The sequence below is a fragment of the Scomber scombrus genome, chromosome 8 (assembly GCF_963691925.1).
Source record: "Scomber scombrus chromosome 8, fScoSco1.1, whole genome shotgun sequence".
NCBI lineage: Eukaryota > Metazoa > Chordata > Actinopteri > Scombriformes > Scombridae > Scomber > Scomber scombrus.
This window is the reverse complement of record NC_084977.1, coordinates 16532594-16556268: the sequence shown is the minus strand read 5'-3', so window position 1 is coordinate 16556268 and position 23675 is coordinate 16532594. Positions and strand designations below refer to the sequence as shown.

At 39.0% G+C, this 23675-nt stretch overlaps 3 protein-coding genes across 3 annotated transcripts in view; 1 reads left to right on the top strand and 2 right to left on the bottom strand.

The window, feature by feature from the left end:
* The window catches only part of obscna (obscurin, cytoskeletal calmodulin and titin-interacting RhoGEF a), a 41207-nt gene extending 34983 nt beyond the window's left edge, over positions 1–6224 (top strand). Inside the window, 11 exon segments of the mRNA XM_062424292.1 lie at positions 1–1738; positions 1976–2104; positions 2222–2335; positions 2971–3138; positions 3267–3378; positions 3868–4107; positions 4606–4829; positions 4947–4961; positions 5204–5300; positions 5725–5874; positions 6044–6224. Coding sequence (XP_062280276.1) covers positions 1–1738; positions 1976–2104; positions 2222–2335; positions 2971–3138; positions 3267–3378; positions 3868–4107; positions 4606–4829; positions 4947–4961; positions 5204–5300; positions 5725–5874; positions 6044–6224 — 3168 coding nt within the window.
* A 1254-nt stretch (positions 6225–7478) lies between these two features.
* On the bottom strand, positions 7479–11200 carry guk1b (guanylate kinase 1b). Its single transcript, XM_062424570.1, has 7 exons — positions 11089–11200; positions 10816–10857; positions 9068–9164; positions 8282–8420; positions 7884–7968; positions 7721–7806; positions 7479–7511 (listed from the first exon to the last, which is right to left on the bottom strand). The coding sequence occupies exons 1-7, from the start codon at positions 11198–11200 to the stop codon at positions 7479–7481; spliced, it is 594 nt and encodes a 197-aa protein (XP_062280554.1).
* A 2624-nt stretch (positions 11201–13824) lies between these two features.
* rnf220b (ring finger protein 220b) overlaps positions 13825–23675 on the bottom strand; it is a 28701-nt gene continuing 18850 nt past the window's right edge. The window contains 11 exon segments of the mRNA XM_062424472.1: positions 13825–14164; positions 14594–14668; positions 15802–15910; positions 16945–17029; positions 17198–17271; positions 17545–17604; positions 17835–17931; positions 18285–18369; positions 18699–18736; positions 21751–21793; positions 22723–22819. Of these exon segments, the coding sequence (XP_062280456.1) occupies positions 14093–14164; positions 14594–14668; positions 15802–15910; positions 16945–17029; positions 17198–17271; positions 17545–17604; positions 17835–17931; positions 18285–18369; positions 18699–18736; positions 21751–21793; positions 22723–22819 (835 nt within the window). The 3' untranslated portion in view covers positions 13825–14092.

The window sequence follows — 23675 nt, the reverse complement described above, 5'->3', positions numbered from 1 at the left end:
CGTTCTTTGACTTGCGTTGGTTCAGTGCTCACATTGAGGCCCGTCCCTGAACTGCTGGATGCTCCTCTCAGGGAGACTGCAGTGACATTGCCCCGTGAGCCCCAGGAACACAGCAGCACCTCAGTGAGCAGTGGCTCATCGTCTGAATATGATGAGGCTGACTCTTGGGACTTTTTCCAGCACTACAGCCAAACTGAGGAGGAGGTAGAAACAGAGGAGGACAATGACCCTCCGATGGAGAGAGCGCTGATCCCTGAGCCTTTTGTCAAACTCAACCTAGATGAAGAGGAGGAAGAGGAAGTGACATTAGGGGAGGAAGAGGATGGGGAGATTGTAGGAAGGAGGAGTGTGCTAGAGCGGAGTATAAGTCGGCAGTCAGTTACTTCATCAGAAGTGTCGTACCAACACACACCACAGAGGGAGCGTAGGTTCAGCAAGGACAGTAGTCAATCTCTCTACCTGTCTGACGGAGATGAGGGTTCAGGGAGTGATGGAGGTCGAATCCCTCGAGGTAGCGTCATCCGAAGCACTTTCTATAGCACTTCTCACCAGCTTTCGCCTATGTCTGCCAGACACATGACATTACGGGACAAATTCCAGGCCAAAAAGCAAGAGAGAGGTCGCAAGCCACTCCGAAGAAGCTTTTCAGGACGCCTGAATGAACCTCTTATTGAATATGTGGAGGATGAGGCAGAGACCAATCGTGGCCAGAGACGGGCATCTATCCAGCCCAAAATGCAGAAATCCTGTTCCTTTGACAGTGGAGTTGGCTTCGCCCACACCAACATATCCCCTCACAGGAGGAGCAGGTCTCTGGATGAGTATTCTCGGCGATCTCCCAGCTCACCCAAGCGCACCAAGCCAGGTGACAAAGAGGGCACTCAAAGTCTGAAGGAAGATTCGACAGATGATGAAGTGGGAGGGAAAAAGTTGTTGGCCGTTCCAGGTCCTCGGCGACCTGCAAGAAGAAGGGGCTCTGTTGCACCGTTACAGGGGACTCACACACTTGGTCGTCCCTCAAGCCTCCTCACTGGAGACAGAGGGAGCCTCAGGCTGAATCAGGAGCGGACAGAAGGAGACACTTTTGCTGGCTCCCAGGGTTCCCTGGCTGAGTCGTCTATTCTAGAACAAGGTGGCTCAGAGTCTTCAAGTAGACTCGGCTCTCATGAGGAGTTGAGTCATGGTCGTCACAGAGGAAGATACAGATCAGGAGGGAGTGAGGAGTACGATTATCAAGGGGAACCTCTGATTTCACCATCACCTTGCTGCTCATTCCAAGAAGTTAAACCCAGAAGCTCATTTCCCCAGGCACCACCACGGAACCGCACACGCTCCAACCCCAACTTATCTGCAAACCTCAGAAGTCAGATGGGGAGTTCACTAACACCCAGTCCCAGCCCCAGCCTCTCCTCTCTCCAGGCTCCAGAAAGGCCTCCCAGGGCCAAAGACAAGAAGGAAGGCCACGGCCTCCAGAGGCATGCATCTGCTCCCGCCCTTGAAGCGCGGCCACCTACAGGAAAATCACCCAAGCTGGGACTGCTGAAGATCTTCCGCAGGCAGTCCTGGACTGGCCATTCCTATGCGCAGCTAGAGGACACAGAGTTAGGACCCACACTAGGAGAGATAATGAAGCCAGATACTCCCACCATGTCTCTGAGGAAGAAAATGAGAGCTTCGGCCTCCAGCCTGACCAAACTGTTTTCAAGGTCTTCCAGTAAGGAGGATGTGAGTAAAGGAGGTAAGCTATTGCAATCATTATAATTACACAGGAAATTATTTCAAGTAGCATCCTAAAAACTAAAAATAATGTAGACCGGGATAAGTTTTAATTCTTTATTTTCATTTGTCAGATTTGTCCTCAGTTGTGGAATCGTAATACTACATATATAGTAAACAATAGTTAGTGTATATTCCATTTTGCATATTTAATCTTAATGCATGTTTTCATTTTTATGTTGTCTGTCCTTCATTACAGGCCCAATAGTAAAAGGATCAGCTCCCATCCCACCTGAAAGGAAGCGTGGTACTGGTCTTGAGAGTTCAAAAAAGAAGACTTCCAAACTCTTGCCTTCTTTGAAAATACCAGCATTCAAAATGACAAAAGGTAGCAGAATCATTCTGTTGGTTATGCATATCCACTCCAAAATGACCTGAAATCCTGACATTATTATTATGCTGTAATAATTTAAGCTACTTTTGGCCCAATTTTCAGATCTGCCAGTCCGTCCAAACAAGGCTGATGTGTTCCAGTTAGATGGAGGTGGTGTCCTGCTGGTGTGGAGGCCAGTCCAGTCTAGTGACCCCGTCATTTACTGTGTGCAATACTGTACAGACGGTGGGTTCACAGAGACAATACAGCAGCAGAGAAATGACTTGATGTTAAAAGGACATTTAATAGCTTTATGTTTGACATATTATATTCTGTAGATCCTACTACAGAAGTATAACATTTAATGTACATACATGGTATGAATGTTTTATGATGATGATGATCAAGATAAAAAATATAATACAGAGTTTGTATTCATTAAATTCAAGCTTTTTCTTTTACTATTTCATTTTTGAACTAATGCCAGTCAATAGTTAAGATTGACTTTCCTCACTCATCAATACCAAACCACTTTCCATCAGGCATGTGAGCATTTGAAGTTACAAAATAAATCCTCCAGTCAGCTTTTTACATCCTTTTATTTAGTGGATCCATCAGTCAGTAAAGGTCCAGTAAGGGGACAGTTGAAGCTAAAAAAATACAGAAGAGTGCCTTCAACAGACAGGGAGGAGTGTTGCTTTTTTTGTGACACAGTAGCTATATTTGAAGACAATATTATTATTGAATACAAAATTAGTTTTTGTATAATATATCTTGATCAGTAAATCTTAAGCCATGGCCGTACACTTCCTCACACAATATCACTGATATCACTGATGTTTGAAGCTACTGCATGAGCATTAAAATGTTGTGTTCTTCAGGTGGGGAGTGGACAGTCCTGTCGGAGGAGGTGACAGATAGCTGCTATGTGGTGAAGGATTTACCAAGAGGAGCTTCTTATGTGTTCAGGGTGGGCTGCATCACTAAGACAGGAGCAGGACCTTTTAGTGATACTTCATCACCTGTTGTTATGGCTACTCACCCTGAAGGCAAGAAAAATTCTCTTAAACACTGTGTTATTTCATCCATTTATTGTTCATATGTTATTATTTTACAGAGGGAGCCACTTCATGGATGGCTATATTGTTTCACCTTTTTTTACTATACCGTTGTACAGAGACTCACATTCCTCTCATCCAAACCTCCCTGGAGTCCCTGGGGTCAAAGGTCGTACGGTCACGGCAACAGACAACACAGACGGACTACAACTTTCTCTCTGAGATCAACAGGTGCGATTTCAATTAGAAGCTGCAGTTTTTGAGCAAGATAACAGCCATAACTTTTTTCTTCAGATTCATCATAACGAGAGTGTATATGTTTTTATTTACTGTAGCATTTACGTCTTTTGGTTTGCATTTGCTAATATTTTCATTGTTTTAGGTTGCATTTTGAACCTTTGGTCTAACTTTTCAGGTTTATCAAGTAGTAATATTTCTATACTGAACTGAATTTTTTGTGCTGATATTTCACAAGTTTATTTTTGTCTCCTTTCATGTTAAAAAACATTATCCCCTGTAATCATTCTTGATATCTCAGAACAATGCTAAAGAAGAATGTTAACAATCATCCATTCATTTTCTGTATCTGCTTGTTCAGGTTAATAGAGAACTGGAAGCAGTTCCAGCGTGCATTAAGTGAAAGATATTCTTAACTTGTGCGTCCTGCTTTTTTCAGCATTTTTTCTTCCTCCTCTCATCTTCTGTTGTCTTCTCTCTCAGGGGTCGTTTCAGCATAGTAACCCTGTGTAGGGATGCTGAGACCAGCCAAGTGTTTGCTGCCAAGATCACCCCTTACAAAGCAGAGCAGAGACAGTTGGTGCTGAGGGAATACCAGCTGTTGAAGAAGCTGCATCACACCCACCTGGTCCAGCTGCACACTGCCTACATCACCTCTTCCTACTTGGTATTAGTGGAGGAGCTCTGCCCTGGTAAAGAGCTGCTCTGCAGTCTGGCTGGAAGGTAAAGGAAGGCTGGAAATACACAAGCAAAGGAGCCAATAGTTTGTGTTATCATGCATCTGTTTGAAAGAAAAAATACATATATGCATGTTTTTTGCTACACTGCTAGATGGCAAAGTAAGTGGGTCTGTCCACCTAACACAGCAAGTTATCTGCCGGCAATGTTGTCATAAAGTTTGGAGGTTTGTGTTATTATGAGGATAATTTTCTAATGATTGTGGTTAACTCTAGTCCATTGGCTCTTATTAGAACCAACAGGCAAAAACTGCCATGTTAGTGTTTCAAATAATTATTTAATATTATAAAAATACTAATGTTATTTAAACATACTTTTGGGGTGATTTTGATAGGTGAATTGAACACTGATTGAAAAAAAAAAACACATTTCAGAGCTATGTCAAGAAAGTTATGCTTGTGAACCTGTAGACATTTAAGGCTCTCCCTTATAAACTGTAGTTAAGCTTCACTAACTTGACTCTCTGTATTTTTGCCCTCTCAGAGATCTCTATTCAGAGGCTCAGGTCGCAGAGCTGCTGGTTCAGATTCTGAGCGCAGTCGACTACCTTCACAGCCGTCGAGTCATCCACCTGGACCTGAAGTCTGACAACATGCTGGTGGACGATGGCAACCGCCTGAAAATCATAGACTTTGGCTCGGCTCAGTTCTTCATACCCGGTCAGCCTCTCAACATAGAGCACATTCAGGGCCTGTCGGAGAGCAAAGGTAGTGATGGGATTCTTGCTTCAATTCAAAATATAGTTATTGTGTTTGATCATGAATTTTGCATAGTTGTAGATTTCTCTAATGTACTAAACTTTTGACTGTCATGGCTTTCAACAGACTGCTGCAGCAAAGGTACACATTGTTTAAGAGAGGACGACTCAGCCCTGAAGGAAATAACTCTGTCCTAACTTCATCCACTTCACCTGAAGCTAGCTACTATAGCCTAACAAACACAAGTCCACTTTCTTATCATTTATATTCAGTTCTTTCTGATTAATTTAGCTAGTACAAAGACATTCAGCATGTGAGTGAAAATGGCATGGTAACAGCTCAACTTGTTATGAACGATATGCTGTGTCTGTCTGTTTTGTCAGTTTATATTGTCCTTCCTAAAGCTCCGGAAATCCTGGAGGGTCAGGGAGTCGGGCCTGAGACTGATGTTTGGGCTATTGGAGTTCTGTCCTTCATCATGTAAGTACAGATGAAACATTTGCATATACTAAGTCATGTTTATTGGGTGAAAATCAGACTTCAAACTGATTTGGAAACAATTTAATCCGAAAATAACATCAAAATAATAAGACTTGAGATTTTCATAAACATGGCTCCCACTTTTTGCAAAATAGTTATTACAATATCAGAACAAACATTTTCTAAAGAATATGAGGTGTCAAAGGTTGCAGTAACAATTCTACATATTGAATCATCAGTGTTTTCTTTCTTTAGAAAATATTCTCTTTCATTACCTACTTTTAGGTGTGTAGGCTGGTCACTTTAAGTGGTTGAAGTCTTGGATTATTAAGTGTCAACATGAATACATATGTAATCTCTGTTTGGGGTTTTTTTTTGCGTGATGTCCAGTATTTGTTTTATTTTTCTTCCTTTTTTTCACTAGGTTGAGTGCTGAAAGCCCATTTCATGCAGAACACGGCTGGGAGCAAGACAGAAACATCAGGAAAGGGAAAATCCAGTTTGGACGCTGTTACCCTGGTCTGTCAGAGGGAGCCTTAAACTTCATGAAGAGCAGCCTGAATAACAAATCCTGGTGAGTGTCTCTCTTAAAATGTTGTACGCATAAGTCAGTTTAACTAAACATACAATTCATGCATACTGTTTCCATACAGTTTTTTCAGCCAAAAACAGTGATTATTACAATGAAAGGTTGTATAAGTGGATTAGGACCTGATAAAATAATAATAAAATCCAATTTGCAGGGGGAGGCCCACTGCAGCTGAGTGTCTCCAGAACCCATGGCTACGCGCCCATCGTGCCCCACACAAAGCAAGACACTCCAAGGTGTGTTTCTCCACAGACAAGCTTAAAGCTTACCTCAGCCAGAAGGAGGAGAAACGAGACCAGGTCTGCACCAAGCTTCGGAGTCCATTCTTTCAGTAAGACAACAATGAAGAAAAGTAGGATTTTCCTTCAAAAATCAATGATCAAAAACAATGAAACCTTTTAACCAGCACATTTCATTTTAGCTGAATGTTTCCTGTGTGGCTCTTTTTAGGTGAGCTGGAGCTAAATCATATATCAATCATTGTAGTGTCCTCTGATTATGAAAATGTGATGCGTCTTAATGATTTTGTCAAAGTGTATTCATCTATTAGATTGTAAATGTGAGTGTGCTGCATCTATTTTGCTTTAGTTTATATTGAAACATATCAGGGATAAGGTTTAGTTTATGCAAGAGTGCACATTGTTGAAGGGGTTTTTGATTTTGTGACATGAGAAACTTTTGTTTTGATCCTTTGCTACAGTATCAGACAGATGCACATGTTTGGCTTCATGCTGTCTGTGATAAATGAAAAATATTTTCTGTGCTATGCTTCAGACAGAAAGCACATATATTTCAGAGTGATATATAGTATTTTATTTAAATATTTACATGTTCTGCCTTAAAGTTTCAATGTATAAATGGGAAATTAATTAAATGTATAGGTTATATTGGATGCTTTTAAGTTTCGTAATACTTATATTTTTTGGTCAATCACCCATCTGAATGAGTTACAGAGTCACAAAACTGACAAGTCATTGTCCTCAGATTCTTTATTCAGTCTAATTTGTGAACAAACACACAAACATACATGTAATACATGCAGTGATTTTAGTTAAGTGAGTGAATTTATTTCTACCATATTAGAATCCAAAGAAACAATTGCAATTTTCAGAACAATTTCTAACTGATGAGCAGCGTGCATATTGACTGGTGGTACTACTCCACATTTGTGGGTTGGCCAGTGGCAAACTTCTGACTTATAAAAATCTAACGTAGAACAGGATTTGGCATATGTGCCTTATATGTTTTTATGTTTTTCATTTACATGCCATCTGGCAGAAATATATGGGTTAGGACTGTTATATCTAGAAATCGACCATTGATTGTACTAAATCTAATACAAACCACCCTTTCTCTTACAAAGAAGAACCATCTTTAAATTCAGAGTCCCTCTTTTCCATCAGAGCATCTTTGAACATTAAATTGTACTAAGCAAACCACTGAGGGTAAAAGAACAACAAGTTTTTCTCCAGATGACAGTTTATTTCATGTGTATTCACAGTCAATGAAGATGGAGTTATTCAGGCTTCAGTCACAAGAGTTGATTCTTCTGTCCAACAGCAGAAAGATCTGGGTTACACTTTTCCTGCTTATGATTTGGCCTCCTGAACTTTTTTGATTTCCTGTAGAAAGAGAGATCAAGAATTATAATACTTTTTTTTAATGTATTGTCCATGACAAAGTATGAGATTAAACTGTAGGTGCAATAAAATAACAGACAGTCTATATTAGAAGGAGTTAATTGTCATGATGATGTCTATACAACATTTGAAATACAGGCAAAGTATTTGTTAAATAAATAGGAGCCTGGATATTTCATGCTTTAACTCACTTCGTCAAGGATTTCTTTCAACTCCTCGTAGGCCCTCTCTAAATCATCGTTGATGATAATAACATCAAACACTCCTGGCTCCTTACCTAAAAAAGAGAATTGAATCAGCTGTAATGGTTATCTTTAATCCAGCATTATGTAGCAGAAATACTGAGTAACTCACTGAGCTCCATATCAATGCGTGCAGCTTCCAGTCGTTTCTGTAGACTCTCCTCCGTCTCTGTCTGCCTGTCCCTCAGACGTTTTTCCTGAGAAGGACAACAAAGCAAGACATTATCTTTGGGAAAACAGCAGGAATGATGCAATTCAGTTAATTCACAAAGTTGTATTTGTAGTAGTATTTTCTCAGAACAGTTGCAATTTTAACCACTCATCCTCGTACTCCCTATTTAGGATCATTTTTCAAAAGAAATCTGGGTCTACATTTATGACAAAGTATGCTACGAAAAACTGAAATACATTTTTATTCACTGTTACCCAACCCACAAGCAATGATATATCATAATTAATGATAATATTAATAACTGTTTAATAATACAATATGTAAAAGTGGACATTTACCAGGATTTCCATGGAGGGAGGCTGGATGGAGATATAGATGGGGTTCAGGTCAGTCTCTTTAATCCTGTTCACCCCCTGGATGTCCACATCCAGGATGCAGATTAGGTTCTGGGCCTGCACATCTTCGATGGCAGCTTTACTGGAGAACCAAAGCATAGATATGATATCAAGCTATATCAAACAAAAGGGTTTTTAAACCACCAGGACTAAACATCTGAACAGGGTTGCAAATGTCCAAACAGATAATGAAAGTTTAATAAAGTAATTTTGTACTTGTCACATGTAGCGACTAAGGTAAGAGGATCACTGCATTGATCCAAGCTGCTCAGACTCTTGCTGTAGTGAGTGTGTTATCGAGATTAAAAGTGACACACAATGTGCTGAGCCTTGGCGTAGCTCTTTTTGACCATGGAGGTTTAAAGTGCCATCTGTCCCAAGAGTATTATATACCCACTTTATCCCCTTGAGCCCTGTGGCCCAGCCTAAAGCTATTCTCTTATACACAGTTCTGAAAGAAAATTCAGATTTTTACACTAGGATGGATGGAAAAGCTTCTGAAACAGCATTTTGACAAAAAAAATTCCCTGAAATCATAGATACATTTTGCTAAAGTATTGCTAGTTTTGAGTTTTGTTTAAGAAAAAAGAAACATCATTGATAGTAAAATGTGCACAAAAAGCACAGATCATTGCCTGAATGATGTGTCTAATTCATTTGTTTTTCTGAGGTTGCCATCGATCATGTGGAAAAATATGGTGACATTCATGCAGAGATGTAAATATTTACCTTGTTCCGTACATGTTGCCAGAAAACTCAGCATTCTCAATGAAGTCGCCCCTTTCAATGCCCTCCTGCATGGCCTCTTTTGTTGTGTAGTGGTAGTCTGCAAGATACAACATTAATAATGAGTCTGGATCCGCCATTAAAACTTGCACAATGGACACAAATGATTGTAGATGGAGTTGACTGACTGTTTTGGTGAACGATGACCCAGTTTTGTCACAATAATCAGTGAACATCACAGTGATCACAGGCAAAATTAGAGAAAAAGAAAATATAGATAATATTTAGTGTGTTCAAGTATATGATGTTCTCTTCTGAGCAAAATTTGAAACTTTGTAAAAACATAAAGGAAAAAGACTTAAACCGTTCTCAACTGGAAGTGAAAAGATTAGAAATGGGTTTCTTTGCTGCATGTTTTATAAAGATGCCATTAGTATACTGTCCATACCAGATCTATAGGCCTAAATCTTCACAACATCAAAACCTCTGGGGATCTAAAACAGCAGAGAAACAAACACATACAGTATACTACTACCACTAATGGGCACTGCAGTAGCACACAAACAACATGAGCCTGGTCATACTGAAGTAACAATCTGAAGGAAAACGCTGCATAGAAAGTGCTGTACTGTATGTATGTGTGTGCTGTAAACAAACAGGTCTAAAAATGAGGCAACATTTATTTTAAACAGCACTCCTGACCACAATACAGGACACAGCTGATGCCTTTGCAGTATTAAAACCTTCTTTTGACCAGAGACAATGAGGTACTTTAATGATGGAACATATGTTGCATTGATAAAAATCTATTTAATGTCCAGCACTGTCAGAAATAAAACATAAAGACTGTCTGTCTGCATATTTTTTACAAAGTTTTAACACACTGAGCTAACGTGACAGCAATGTTTGAAAAGCTCAGATGGACACTGAATATCCAGAAAAGATGCACTTGTTAAATCATTCTCCTGTGATGCTAATGGTTGGTTGCGGATCATCAATGCTCTATCAGCCACAGTAAGAAATGGGGCAGTTTATTGGACATAAACCACACGGGACTGGAAATAGGAATCACTACTGAGGCATCACAGGGGGCTATTTTCAAAAGCTTTTTACTCCAAAGTGTAGATTTGTATGATCCTGATTCCTCATCATTTAATTTTATTCTTTTTGTTTGTCACAAGACAAGTTCCTACAAATCCAATGACTGCGAGCCAGGATGATGAAAGTAACCCCCATCCCTCTGCTTTACAAACTGTGATCTGGAATCACACTGAGGTCACCTTTATCTGTGGTTTCTGTGGTTTCTGATTCATTTGGACACGAAAATGAGGTTGACAAATCTAAGTCCTCAGAGGAAAAGACGTCTGCTACTGGAAGTAAAGTAGCCCCCAGAAGCATGGGGAGAATGTTCAGCCCTATGGAGAAAGGAAAACAGGCACAGAAAGATGTTTATCCCTTTATATCAAGGGAGCTATACAAGGGACAAAACCAGTTGCGCACTTCACTTAGGAGTAAGAAGTATTGCAGGCATTATTGCAGCCCAGGCCCCCTGTGATAAAAGTGATAAAAAAACACTTTTATCACAGTTCTGCAGATTCAAATCCAAGTCAAGGGCTGCTTCATGTGAATCAAGATGGTCCCACTAGTGTGTGAAGGTGCTAAAACATCAACCACCCACTTGTGACGCTTGTTTTACATAAAGAAACGAAAAAGTACCAACAACAAGTCCTCTGTGATAAAAACTACTGTACCTTTGCCATCTTCCTCTCCTGGTCGAGGGTTTCTCGTTGTGTCTGTGAGGAGAGAATTTCATCATTAGACTCACCTGAGAATAAGGTAATATGTCATGAGTAATGTTCCTTTTCATAGAAATTAAAGTGAAATGCTAAGCTGTTACAAGATTTAATGGTGTGGCACAAAGTCTACTGATCAGTACAGAATTAGACGCTGTGCTTCTTGCCCTATGTCCTCCTCAGACAGGAGGTTGCGGTGGAAGCCAATAACAGGCTGGCAGCCAAACATACGTGACACGCTGAATCCAAAAACGCCTTCGTGATCCTTGATTAGCCTCTTCATCAGAGTGCTCTTCCCAGCTCCAGAGGGGCCACTCAACACCACGGGCCTCGGTCCTGACATTGTTCTGAGACAGATGGGTGGATGGACAGATGGGGACAGAGTGAGCTCAGGTTGAGCACATTAGAGTCAGTGTAAATCCACAGCAAGAGAGCATGAAGGTTATTCAGGTTTGGAACCAAAGATTTGTGTTTCTTTTATAAAAACACTTTTCCTATCAAGTATTTTACATCAATAAACTAATTTTCTACCTTTACATTTAGGTAAAACTGGCCAGCTATCATGTCAACTGATCTCAGGAGCAGTAAGCTTAATCCTTTGATCCAAGCTTGTCTTTACCACAACACCAGCAAGAGGAAACATCCCAACACACTTATATAGTAGAGGGTTAAAAGTGGACCTTTGCTCTTATATTATTGTGGTCATGTGACATGTGGTCACTTAAATTCCACTTCCTATTTCCTTAATTAAATATGAAAATGTGTCCATGCCCTAATTGCTGGCTCGTTAGACAGCCAGAGGCTCTGAGGTTAATGTTAAGAATGCCTGTTAATGAAGTCATGGCAGGTCAGTCAGCAGGATTAATTGGATCTGGGCCTGGCGGCACAAAGGGTCCAGGACAGGTGACCTATTTACCTGCTGTACTAAGAGAGGATGATGGTTCAGGGACACTTTTGAATCAATTCATTAACACAATCATTTTATAAGACAGGACTCTGTCACAGTCAAAAAAACAAAACAAAAAAACAACAACCCGTCTCTCAAAATCTGGATTTCATTCATTGCCTTAACCTTTGTTGTCAGTTAAAAACAGCTTAAGAGATCAATAACATCCCAGACACTCATAAAATTGTTTTTTTTTGTAATAATCTAAAAGAGACAAACTATTTTGTCCCTTGTTAAATGATTTAATTTCTTAAGTGACTTTACATTTACTGCAAACAATTTATTCAACAGTGCAGAGAATTAAAAAAAATTGAGCAGCACATAATAACTGAACAAAACAAGAACTGCATCGTAATGAATGTGAAACATTAAAAGATGAACATTCAGGTAAACTTACTCTTCATCTAGTTTTCATTTGCATCTGAATTCAACCTGAACTAAGCTTTGTTATCCCACCTGCATAAAATTATTGATCAGTAATTAAATATTGTTGTCTTTATGTTTAAAAGTGTTGTTATATGTTTTAGCACTGTGCAAATACATTTAGTAAATTAGAAAACTAACAAATCAAAAATTTCCCCTTACCTTTCCTCACAGCAACTGTACTGTCAGACGTTGACACGTTGAATAGCAGATGATTCTTCAGCCAAAGCTTCTTAATGAGCTGTGTACAACAAGTGTGTGTGTGTGCCACTCTGATACACTGAAGCAGCTCACTGTCAGGCTGAATTACCATCCCCTCCTTTCAGCTCAGTGAGCAATCACATGTGCGCATGCTGACTTGTTTTTATCCACTCACTGTCCATACAGGTCACATGACTGAGCAGTCCAGGTAGAAGGTTTTCATAAACAAATCACTGTCACTGTTTAAATCTAGTCCAGTGTGCTGCAGCAGAAGCTTTGTGTTGTATTTGTTTCTGCTGAGCCTCCAGAGACGTGTTGATTAAACACCAGACAGTCTCCTGGATGTGGTTTAAAGGGTGGGCATTGTTAAGACAATTTTTGTTGTATAATTGTTAAACTCAATATTTAGTGGTATGAAAGTGCCTCTGGGAGAAGCATTTCTACCTTAATTTATCCCAAGTAGGTTTACTGCAATGTTATCCAATTTAGACATTTTCACACCTGGAGGCTGCCAGTCTATTGAGGAGCTCCACCAGAGACACTGGGGGTTAAAAACCTTCCCCAAGGGCAACTCAGTTGTAGAAATGAGGAAGGGTGAAGTGCTGCTCTATCATTCTACCCACTACAATGGAGGTAAATTTTAAAAACTGATAGAAATTCAGCTATAAAATTCATACCGGCTGTCAGAATTATCTTGACACTAACAATAACAAATTCCCACTTTTTTGTTGAAGTTTTTTCTGCTTGCTGTGCCTGAGCTTGCCCCAACGCAGTAAAAGCTCAGAATAGCAGGGTTTAGTGTCCCTCGACTCCAGATGAGCTGCATTGGGCTCTGCCTGGCTAATCCTGCTTCGACCCACTTCTTAAAGGACAAATACACCGCATAGAGTCATCATAACGGGGCTGTCAACAGGCCTAACCAGCGCTGGTTGCTCACTGTCCAGTGATGCTTCAAATTCACATAATGAACAGGTGAACACGACTTAAAGTTACACTCACATTTGACAACTTTTTGGACACACGTTTTTATTGTAGTAACACTGATAAAATTAGATTTAATGATCCTATACAAAGAAACATCATTGACGAAGACAAAATGAGCCTGAATGTGATGAGATTACTGTATATGTTTCCAACCTACAGGAGGAGCTAAACAAATAATAAATGATGTAAGCAAAGACAAACTCTGTACAGTTAATAGAGTCGCTGTAGTTGTTCAACTAGTCAACTTCATTATACACACCCCAATCAAAACATACACAAAACTATGTACATGTGCTTTGCATGGAATTTTTTTTCTCACAAAACAGACGAAAGGATTACAAAATTCATAAATATTGTCCCAAAGCATTTTTCCTCCATTTGTTTTTCAGTGCCTGAGCTCTCAGTTGGTTTTAGATGTTTCCTCCAATCTGGTTGATGTTGCAGCAGGAGCATGGATATTGTACAAGGAAGGTCAAAGGTCACACTTGCTGCTTTTCAAATTGTCGGGGGGTTAGTGGATGTTAGGAGCACACTGAGGAACATGTGGGACCAGGAAGGTGTAAGGAGAAGAAGAAGGAGGAGGAGGGGTGGGAGTCTATGACAGGCCAGCTGCCCACAAGTCCATCCCTGATTGGCTAAAACAGAAAAAGACCTTCCCCTGATCTCTCATGAGTGGCAGCATCACAGGTAGACTCGCCTCAGATCTCCAGGTGAGGTGATGGTGTTGCATTGAGGACACAACTTTTTTGCTCCCTAAAGAAAAAATAAATCACAATTTTATTAAACATGATTCAGTTATTTTACTTCATTGTCATGTTTGTACGAATCCAGGGTTGCAACTAGTGACTATTTTCATCTTTTATTAATCTGTAGATTATTTTCTTGGAAAAATGTATTCACAATATCACAGACCTGTGATAACGTCTTGAATTTGCTATTTTTATCCAACCAACAATTTAAAATCTAAAGTTTAATTTTTTTTTTACATCAAATATAACAAACAAAAGCAGCAAATCCTCACATTTGAAAAGCTGAAACCTGAGAATTTTTGGTGTTTTTGCTCGAAAAATACTTTTACGATTAACAAAATAGCTAACGACTAATTTTCTATTCATTGACTAATCGATCAATTGAGTTAATTGTTGCAGTTCTATACCAATCAAAACAAATCTGATGTTTTACCAGCGTCCGAAGCCAGCACTCTTCACAGTGAACATGCCAGCACTGGATGGAGGTAAGAGGGGTTGTGTACGTGTCCTGTATAAAGGAACAAGCAGAACACACACAAGATTTTTTTTTACCTGTAATACCAAAAGCTGCCACTAGATGTCCATATGAATCTACAATTACAGAATTAAGAGGCATTTATTTTACTGTCATTGAACGTTTCCTGAAGACCCTTTAATAAATGGCACTTATGTGATTTTTCTTATATTGTTTTAGCTTTAATGGATGTTAAAAACTTTTTTTTTTGCCAATTCACTCCACCAACAAAATGAGAGCGCAGTCCAGCACTCCAAGACATCAGTGACTTGATTTCTTCAACACAACACCAGATGGGTTTTTTTGTCTTCATAAATTGGAAATACGTGTGTGGTCAAACTGGTTTGTATGTCTGAAACATAGATCTCCTTAGGTTGAAGTTAAGTGGAGCTACAGTTATTGGTTAACTTCATTAACCAATAAGAATGATCAAGGTGTTAACCACACAGTCCTCAGACCAAGTCTAACAAGACTAATATAGGAAAACACCTGTGTGGGTGGACCCTGACCATGAAGGGCCTGTAAAAAAAAACTACAGCTTCATTTTTGGATAACACCAAAAACTTCAATAGATTGATTTTTCATAAATTTCCAAAGCACAATAGATGTACTGTATTAGAATGACCTGTTTTGTCCAGTTAAAAGACCAAAAATGCTAGATAAATGACTATTTAGTGACTTATAATTAATTACAGGTAATTTTATTGATGGTAAACAAATTAGCAGTGCTGCACAATGTGTCAGAGCCAGGTATGATGTTAATTATTATGATTTTTTTCTCTAAAAAATCATAATAATTACTTTTAAATTGTAGCATTTTACATTACAGTATTACACATCAAATGCAGCATCGCAACAAGTTATAATACAGAGGATGATGGCATTAAGCTGCATGGTAACCTAAATGTAAAATAAAAAGTATTTCTAGAAGTTTTTAACATCTTTTTAAAAGCCCACAATTTGTTTATTAACATCAAATTAGAAACTAGAAAACCTGTATCAAGATATCACATATTTATATTCCTTTGAAAGACTTTGAGCAATAATATTGACCCAAAAACACATCCGCTTCTGCATTACTCTTCTCCTGTCTCTGTTCTGTCAACTTAATTTGCCTTCATACTCACCATGCAGATGAGGCATTTAAATCTGTCTCCTTTAGACAACTGTTTCTCCAAATCCCGTATCCGAGCTTTAAGTGCATCCAGAGTTGTCAGCGTGGACACCTCTGAGAGCCTGAACACACACACACACACACACACACACACACACACACACACACACACACACACACACACACACACACACACACACACACACACACACACACACACGGACGGATGGTAACAGGAGGGGAGATGGGAGGGCGCGTGAGTTAGTCAGACACTGGAAAGTCATTTATAAATCGAAGACAGATTAAATTATTCGCTGGCCAACATGGACACTGAGCATGAAATTTAGCAGCAATCACATTGCCTGCATTCGCTGTCTCATTTATCATAGGCGGAGGGGAGGGGGAAGGGGGAGGTGTCAGGGTCCTCATAGAGATAGACATACACACACACACACACACACAATTACAGGATAGACTGTATATACAAACATACTGTACAGCGAGGCAGACGGGCTACAATGCATTAAGTGTGATGAAATGTGTGTACACGCGTGCGATGCCTGTTATGACCTTGATTGATGATATCATCACATTGATACAGTAATATGTTGCATGCTGGTGGGAGCCGGGGCACATAGTCTACACATACCTAATTCTCACCTCATCCCCCTCTTGAGTAGTTCAAATTGTGCGTGAAAATTATCTGGCGGACTGATTTTCACAGATATTTGGTTGATTTTTGACTTGGTGTAAATTCTGGGGGTCGAAGTTTACGTGACACAACAATCAAAACTTCTTATATCAAAGTTTTTACAGCACAAAAAGCTACAATTTTGAAGATTGTGTGATAGCAAAAGCAACAGATTCAAAGACTTAAAGAAAAATATTATTTAACAAAGTGAGCAACAGTGAATTCAAGAACTTCACAGTTGGTTAATAATTAGAATTTAAACTTAAAAATAATGCTTTAATCTTTTTAACCCGCTCAGCTCCCTTTTCAAGCTGTAAATCAAACTAAATCACAACCTGAAAAGTCTTTTCACGGAAACACACAACTAACTGAGTGATGTGACCAAGTTATTAACAAAGAAGTGAGGAAATCTCAGGCAATGAGAGATGTGATATACATGCTTGCTGTTCTACAGCACAAACTTACGTCTCTATCTCTGTGTTTTTGCAGGTTTTGAGGAGACCAGCTACACTGCCGTCCAGTTTCTCTCCAGTACTGGTTGATGGACTCCCTGAGTGAAACAATCAAATACATAAAAAAAAAAATTAAAAATGAAATCAATTAAAAAACAGTGACCAATCTATCCCCAAACTTGTTCTTGTACAATCCTCATGAGTAATTCCTTCCATGTTTTCTTCTTATTGAATCAATTAATTAATTCACAGTTTGTTTGACTAACCTTCATTTGACCATTTGGAAAATTCTAGGTTGACTCTGGAGTCCGGCAACGTACTGCTGCTGCTGCCAATGGTGCTGTTGTAAGAACCAAAAATATACATACATATTTAAATGCTACAAACAATGAAATTTGATGTGATTAATGATAAGAAATAAATACAATTTAATAACGAATTGAATATCCTTATGTGTGTGTGTATATACATATATATATACATATATACATATGTATGTATGTGTGTACATTTACATATATACATATATGTGTGTGTGTGTGTGTATATGTGCATATGTACATATACACATATGACAATGTGTGAATAGCAGAGCAGCAGGTGGGATACATACTTCACTGTTGTCTCCTTGGAGTTTTCTGCTGAGCAGGGGATCACATCTGTCTCTGTGTATCTGAGATCAAAACTCAGGAAATAATAATAAAAATTACATTATACGAATTGTGATTGTCTAAAAATAAGAGAGAGACATTAATTCATATCAAGTTTAGGCCGATTTTTCATGATAGGACGGCTCCCTAACTGAAAATTATTGTCCATCAGTGTTTTAATCACTGCTGAAGTTTGCTGACTTTGCTCTCACTTAATCTTTGCTTTTATTATACAGTAAAACTTCAAGGATACTGTGCTCTGCCGTACTCCAGAGTATCATCTCCATCCACGTCTAGGTCTGCATCGCTGTCCCGACACTCCTTAGATGTTGTGCTCACAAGCATTGCACCTGTTGAGACATTTTCACAAGAACATGGTTTATATATTATCTTTTATTATAAATATAGTGATTCTTCAACAACTACTGGACTGTAAGAAGGTGCTTGTAGAGGGACAAAGCAGAAACGTGGATTAATATGATTTATATATCTCACATTAAGGCCCCCCCCCCCTATTTCTGCGTGTAACAAGTATGCAGGTCAGAGCAGAGGAAAGCGTTTTTTGAGCTAACCTTCAAGGCATCTTGTTCCGCTGTAATATGGACTGAAAAGTTCAGTGCTTTTTCAACTGCCACTCAGTCACATTATTCACCCGCCACTGCACGAGATCACACACATGGGTACCTTGATGGGACATGCATACCTTTAAACCCTCCGACTATAGACGTCATCTGTATCCTTCTCCTCTCATTCCACTCATCCTCCAATGGCACCAAGTCAGCAGAGCCCTCCTACAACACACATAAAACACATAGGCTACAGTACACAATTTCACTGTCCTGGTGAATATGTCCATATGCCTCCCATTGCCCTTAAGCTACATATCTGCTTCTGTGTTTTCATAGCTCTGAAGCAACGCCGGTGGTGTTTTCACATGGATACACACGAGCTGACAGTGATCCTGATGCTACGTGAACAAAGGCAATCAGCAGTGTCGGAGGGTTTGTACTACCGATATTCTCTCAACCTGCGATCCGCCTGCTTACATGTTACATATATATTAATCTCTGATTACAATAAAAATGTCAGGGGAAACTCAGTTAAGAATAAAACATACCTCCTCTGGTTTCCTTCTCTTCAGCTTGCCAATCCTGACTGAGGGCAGACAGAAAAGACAGACATAAAGCATTAAAGACAAGCCACAGACACTTAAGTTGTTCTGTCTTGATGATTTGTTTGTGTTAGTTTTGAACTCTGGTTGTTGAAAAAAAACAAAAACCTTTTTGATTTTTAAACTTCCAAATTTGAGACAAACTTTCATCTTCAGCCTGTTCCTACAATTAAAAAATACATACAATCATAAGATCAAACCTTAACTTTGTTGTGTGATGAAGATGATGAAAATCACATACATAACACAACATAATCTCCAAGTCTTTTATTCCAATGTGTATTTTTTTAGGATTCATTTTTAGGTCATTTCTTTTATTTTGTAATTTACGTTTTTATTTATTTTCTCAGGTACAAAAATGGTTACCAACCCACAGTACTTTAGTTTAATACAAATTATGATTTATTTTTTATCTTTACAAAACAATGCACTGGTTTATTAGATTATAAATAGAAATGTGTGTAAATATGTAGCTAACAGTGATGGATAAATGGTTGAAGGTTCAAGCTTCTGCTACTCCAAGTAATTACAGTATGAGTGCAAATGTGAACACTTACAGGATCACTATCTTGAAATATGAAAAATAATATTGTAATGTTGTCTGCTTGTATATATTTGTGTTAAGTCACATCCATTTTAAAATTCACTCAAATGAACATATTTGGAAAATGACAGTTGGTGTCACTGAAGGGGTACTTGAGCTCATCTGGTTGGGAACCACTGATGTCCTGACTGATGTTTATTTTAATGTGTGGACTAACCTGTAACACTATCATAATGAGTCGACCACATCCACACACAGACCCTGAAGTAACATTACACTTACGAGCAAGGATATATACATGTGGGCTCTGTGTAAACAGCAACTGTAGATTTTTCAGTAGAAGAAACAAAACAATCCTCCCATCCCCTTTTTGTCATCACCCTCCTCCTCCTCCCCACTTTCCTCTCTGATATAAAAGTTAACATGGCAGAACACCAACTGCACCTCCTCTCCCACTGCGACTTGAATGACTGCAGATTGCATAAGGGGACATTAAGTTTTAGGGCCCTCTAATTCCCCGCTGGATGACAGTGGCCCCTGTAGTGAGGGGGGTGCCGCCATTGCAGCAAACATAATGAGGGTTAAAGAGATGGTCATAGATGAGGAAGAGCTCATCAAACAGAGAGGAGAGAGAGGGAAAGCGAGAGAGGTTGATTAATCAACAGAAGACCCCCCCACTCCCCTCTTCTTCTGCTTCTTCTTTTCCCTCCCTGACGTGTATTTAGAAGCTCATTATGCTGTCCTGTTATAAAGCCCAATAAAGGCTAACAGACCTCGACAGCACTGGCAGTTTGAAGAGTCAGCTAAGAGCTGGAGAATCTGAGCGGTAATAATACCAGAAGTAAGATGTCTATAGTGTCAGCTGCAGCTTTAAGGATGCTCTGTAGAGCCCTTTCTATACAGAGATCACACAATATTTCTTTAAAGAAGACCCGTCATTTTGCTGGCTTTGCTTTTTTATACTGAATTAAACATAGCTGGCATAATGCTTCCCTTGTGTGTGACTTTAGATAGCATGGCTGTGTTTTGGAAGCAGAGGCATGATGTGTAACACAACAGTGTCAACGTCTAGTGTGTGTAATCCCACCATGCCAGCTGAAAATATTTAGTTTCTAGGAAAGCATACAGGGTACATTAAAGGACCAGAGTGTAGGATTTACTGTATACCCACCACCACCCACCCCAGCATGTAGGAGGACCTACAGTGGCTGCAAAAGAAACTCTAGTGTTGTTCACCCTTGCTATTTAGATCATCACTGGATAGATTATTTTCACAATCCTTAATAAAGTAATGACTAACATTTATAACTGCAAAAAAAGTGTCATGCTCTAGGAGAACAAACATCAGCTAAAGGTGCTTTTCTCAATCTAGTATCTGGAAAGTTATTAATGGCTTATAACTCATCTTTACAGCACTACTAAATTATTTATTACATGAGTTACCATGTATTTCGAGGGTATTTAGGTTTTTTAAATTGAGAGACTTTTGGAAGCAAAGCAAAAACTTTGCAGAAGTCGGAGGTTACCTCACCTCACTGTCTCACTGCAAAGCTGTGATATGAACACAGTTTAAATCAGGAAAACCATCAAAGATTAATTCAACATTAATTAATCATGATATCATCTAACATAAGAAACCACACAATGAATAATGAATTAATGTCTTCCATAGAAACATAAAAACTCTGCTGTATAAGGTGGGTGAGTGAGTTTAAAATATCTATCAATCATTTTTTCCTTTTAAAATGTAAAAACGATCCCTTTTAAGAAGTGTTTATTCACTTTTTTCTGTTAAGTCATTTCAACAGATAATGCATTGATAAAATACTGTTGATTTAATTTGCAATCACCTAATTAATTTAATTAATTTATTGCTCTGGCAAAGTTGTTTTGGAAAAAATCTAATCATTGTGTTTTTGTGTCATATGATTCATGATTATACCAATAAAATGTATATACATCAGTTCACATCCAGGACCTGTTTGCTAAAAAAAAAATGAGTGTGGGAATTTAAAAAAAGCTTCTCAATGTGTCTTACCAGCTTGTGTGCAGTCTAGGTGGGCTCCTGCGCTGTGGGGGCGTAATGGGGCAGATTTGACGTAGCACCTGCACCAGCAGAGGTCATCGACTGTTAACATATCAAGAGGTCAAAGTTGAAAGGTTAATAGCGCCTCTGCTCGTGTGGGCGCTAGGCCAGTAGAGATGGTGTGGGAAAAGGGGTGATATCTGAACGACTGGTGAGGGAGCAGGGGTGGACAAAACACACAACTGGTCGCATTTGAACAAAGGAAGCTAAAGGGCTAAAAAAAAACTCTGACTCCTTACTTTAAAAAAATGTTGAAGCCATTTAAAACTGCAGAGCTGACATAGTCTACTCTATTGAAATATCTCTTAATGGCAAACTGAGTCGGTAGAAATGAAACAACATTTAGTCCTCTGCATGCGTCAACGTACCATTTAGTCTTGTGTGTCTGTTGGCTCGCACACGGAGAAACGTCTGCAACAAAAGAGCAGTATCCACATTTTTTCATATTTTTCTCATGTATCATTTTATCTTATTTTCTCTTGCTGCAATTTAACTGAAATAAATTAACAGCAACCAAGTAGAGTGTGATTGTCATAAAACTTATCATAGTAACATCTAGAGCAAAGATAACACTTCAATTGTCTTAAAACACATTTATAGCTTGCAAGTGTTCAAATGGCAAAATCACCTGCGTATAGTTTTTCTCTTAAACTTGTAACACAGAATTTTTTTATTAAAATTGTTATTCTGTTTCTTCATATGTTAATTGTACTACTGTTACTCTGTTTATTCTGTATGTTTTTGTTTTTGCTCATCCGAATCAAGGGTCTGAGGATTAATGGTGTCATATGTTGAACAGTTTGTAAAGCCCTCTGAGACAAACGTGTGTTTGAGCTCTATAAATAAAATTCGCTTGACTTGACTCCTGATGAACCTATTACTTTTAAGTGAGGTGCTGAGTGTTGACTACAGCATTTGATCAACCCCAGACCATAAAACTGGTGAGTCACTGGCACCACATCAAGAAAAAACAATGTTTTTATGATGTTGCTAACTACTAGTTGTCCAGTGCTTTTTAGTGCACTAATGAACAGAGCCAGCACTCACATTCTTTAGTGACGCTTACGAGATTCAGTTAAAACTGAAAAAAATTAGGCTGTCACTTAGCCAACAACATAAATAAAGCAAATTTCCAAAATTATATAATACTGTATATTTATGTATTACAATAATGCACTATTGTATGCTACCTCAAGTTTTTGCCCATCTTAAGGGAAAAACAAGGTAATTATTCATTTATAGCATCAATTTTTAAATATAAATTCAAACACTCATGTTCACAATCATGAGAATCTGAACTTGATATATCTGATATTGATTTTGTTTGTTTTTAACCTCACCTGATATCGATCAGAGTGGGTGTCCTCAGCCAGTCGAGGAGGTGAGGTGGGAGAACCTCTTTCACATTTAATATGCAGAGAGAGTGAAAGAGACTGGACAAAAAAAGAGAGAGAAATGACAAAGAAAAGGAGTCAAAGGCAGGATGACAGCAGCTGTTTTACTGCAACTCATGAAGATATCAACCGTGTTTACCTTTGGCGTCCTTATGAGGTGGTTGTGCTGCACTGGAGTGGCACTGTTGAAAAAAGGGGCAAATAATACATAAACTCATATTTTAGACAAATAAAATTACACACACATACAGACACACACACACACACACACACATAAATCGACTACTCTATCTCACTATACAACGCAATATTGCCTTGTAGATGTCATCTTATAAACAACACTCTACTTTTACCTTGTCTGAATTTGTATTTGTGTCTGTGTATAACCTAATTTTACTCATTTTCTCGCTCACTGTCTATCTCACAGATACTGTATGCACACACACGCGCTCACACACACACACACACACACACACACACACACACACACACACACACACACACACACACACACACACACACACACACACACACACAGTGTCCCTGTGGGCCAAGTTCAATTTGAAACCATTACTGTCCACGGAGCGGTCGTTAAGCAGATTTGGAGTGTAATGTCTTTATTGGAGAAATCATTCTTCTGGTCTAAGCAGCAGGTAATGTGTGTGCGTCTGTATATGTGTGTGTGTGTTTTAGCCTGTGATTGTGTGTGCGTGTGTGCAGGGCTCAAAGCAACCATTAGCAGGACATTATCCACCCGATGTATGATTTGTCGCCTCGAGGCCAGAGGCTGTAATATGAAATATGTAGGGAACAATGAGGCAGCTTGTAAACACTGCACACAGGTGACAGAGAAGATGGGAGATACCTCCTGGGGAAACTGAAGGGGGGGGGGGGGGGGG

Coding starts and splice junctions, on each gene's coding strand:
- guk1b (XM_062424570.1), bottom strand. CDS start 11,200: ATGTCAGGACCGAGGCCCGTGGTGTTGAGTGGCCCCTCTGGAGCTGGG. Junction 10,858..11,088: donor TTTTGGATTCAGCGTGTCAC/GTATGTTTGGCT, acceptor CTCTCCTCACAG/ACACAACGAGAAACCCTCGA. Junction 9,165..10,815: donor AGGAGAGGAAGATGGCAAAG/GTACAGTAGTTT, acceptor TGTATCTTGCAG/ACTACCACTACACAACAAAA.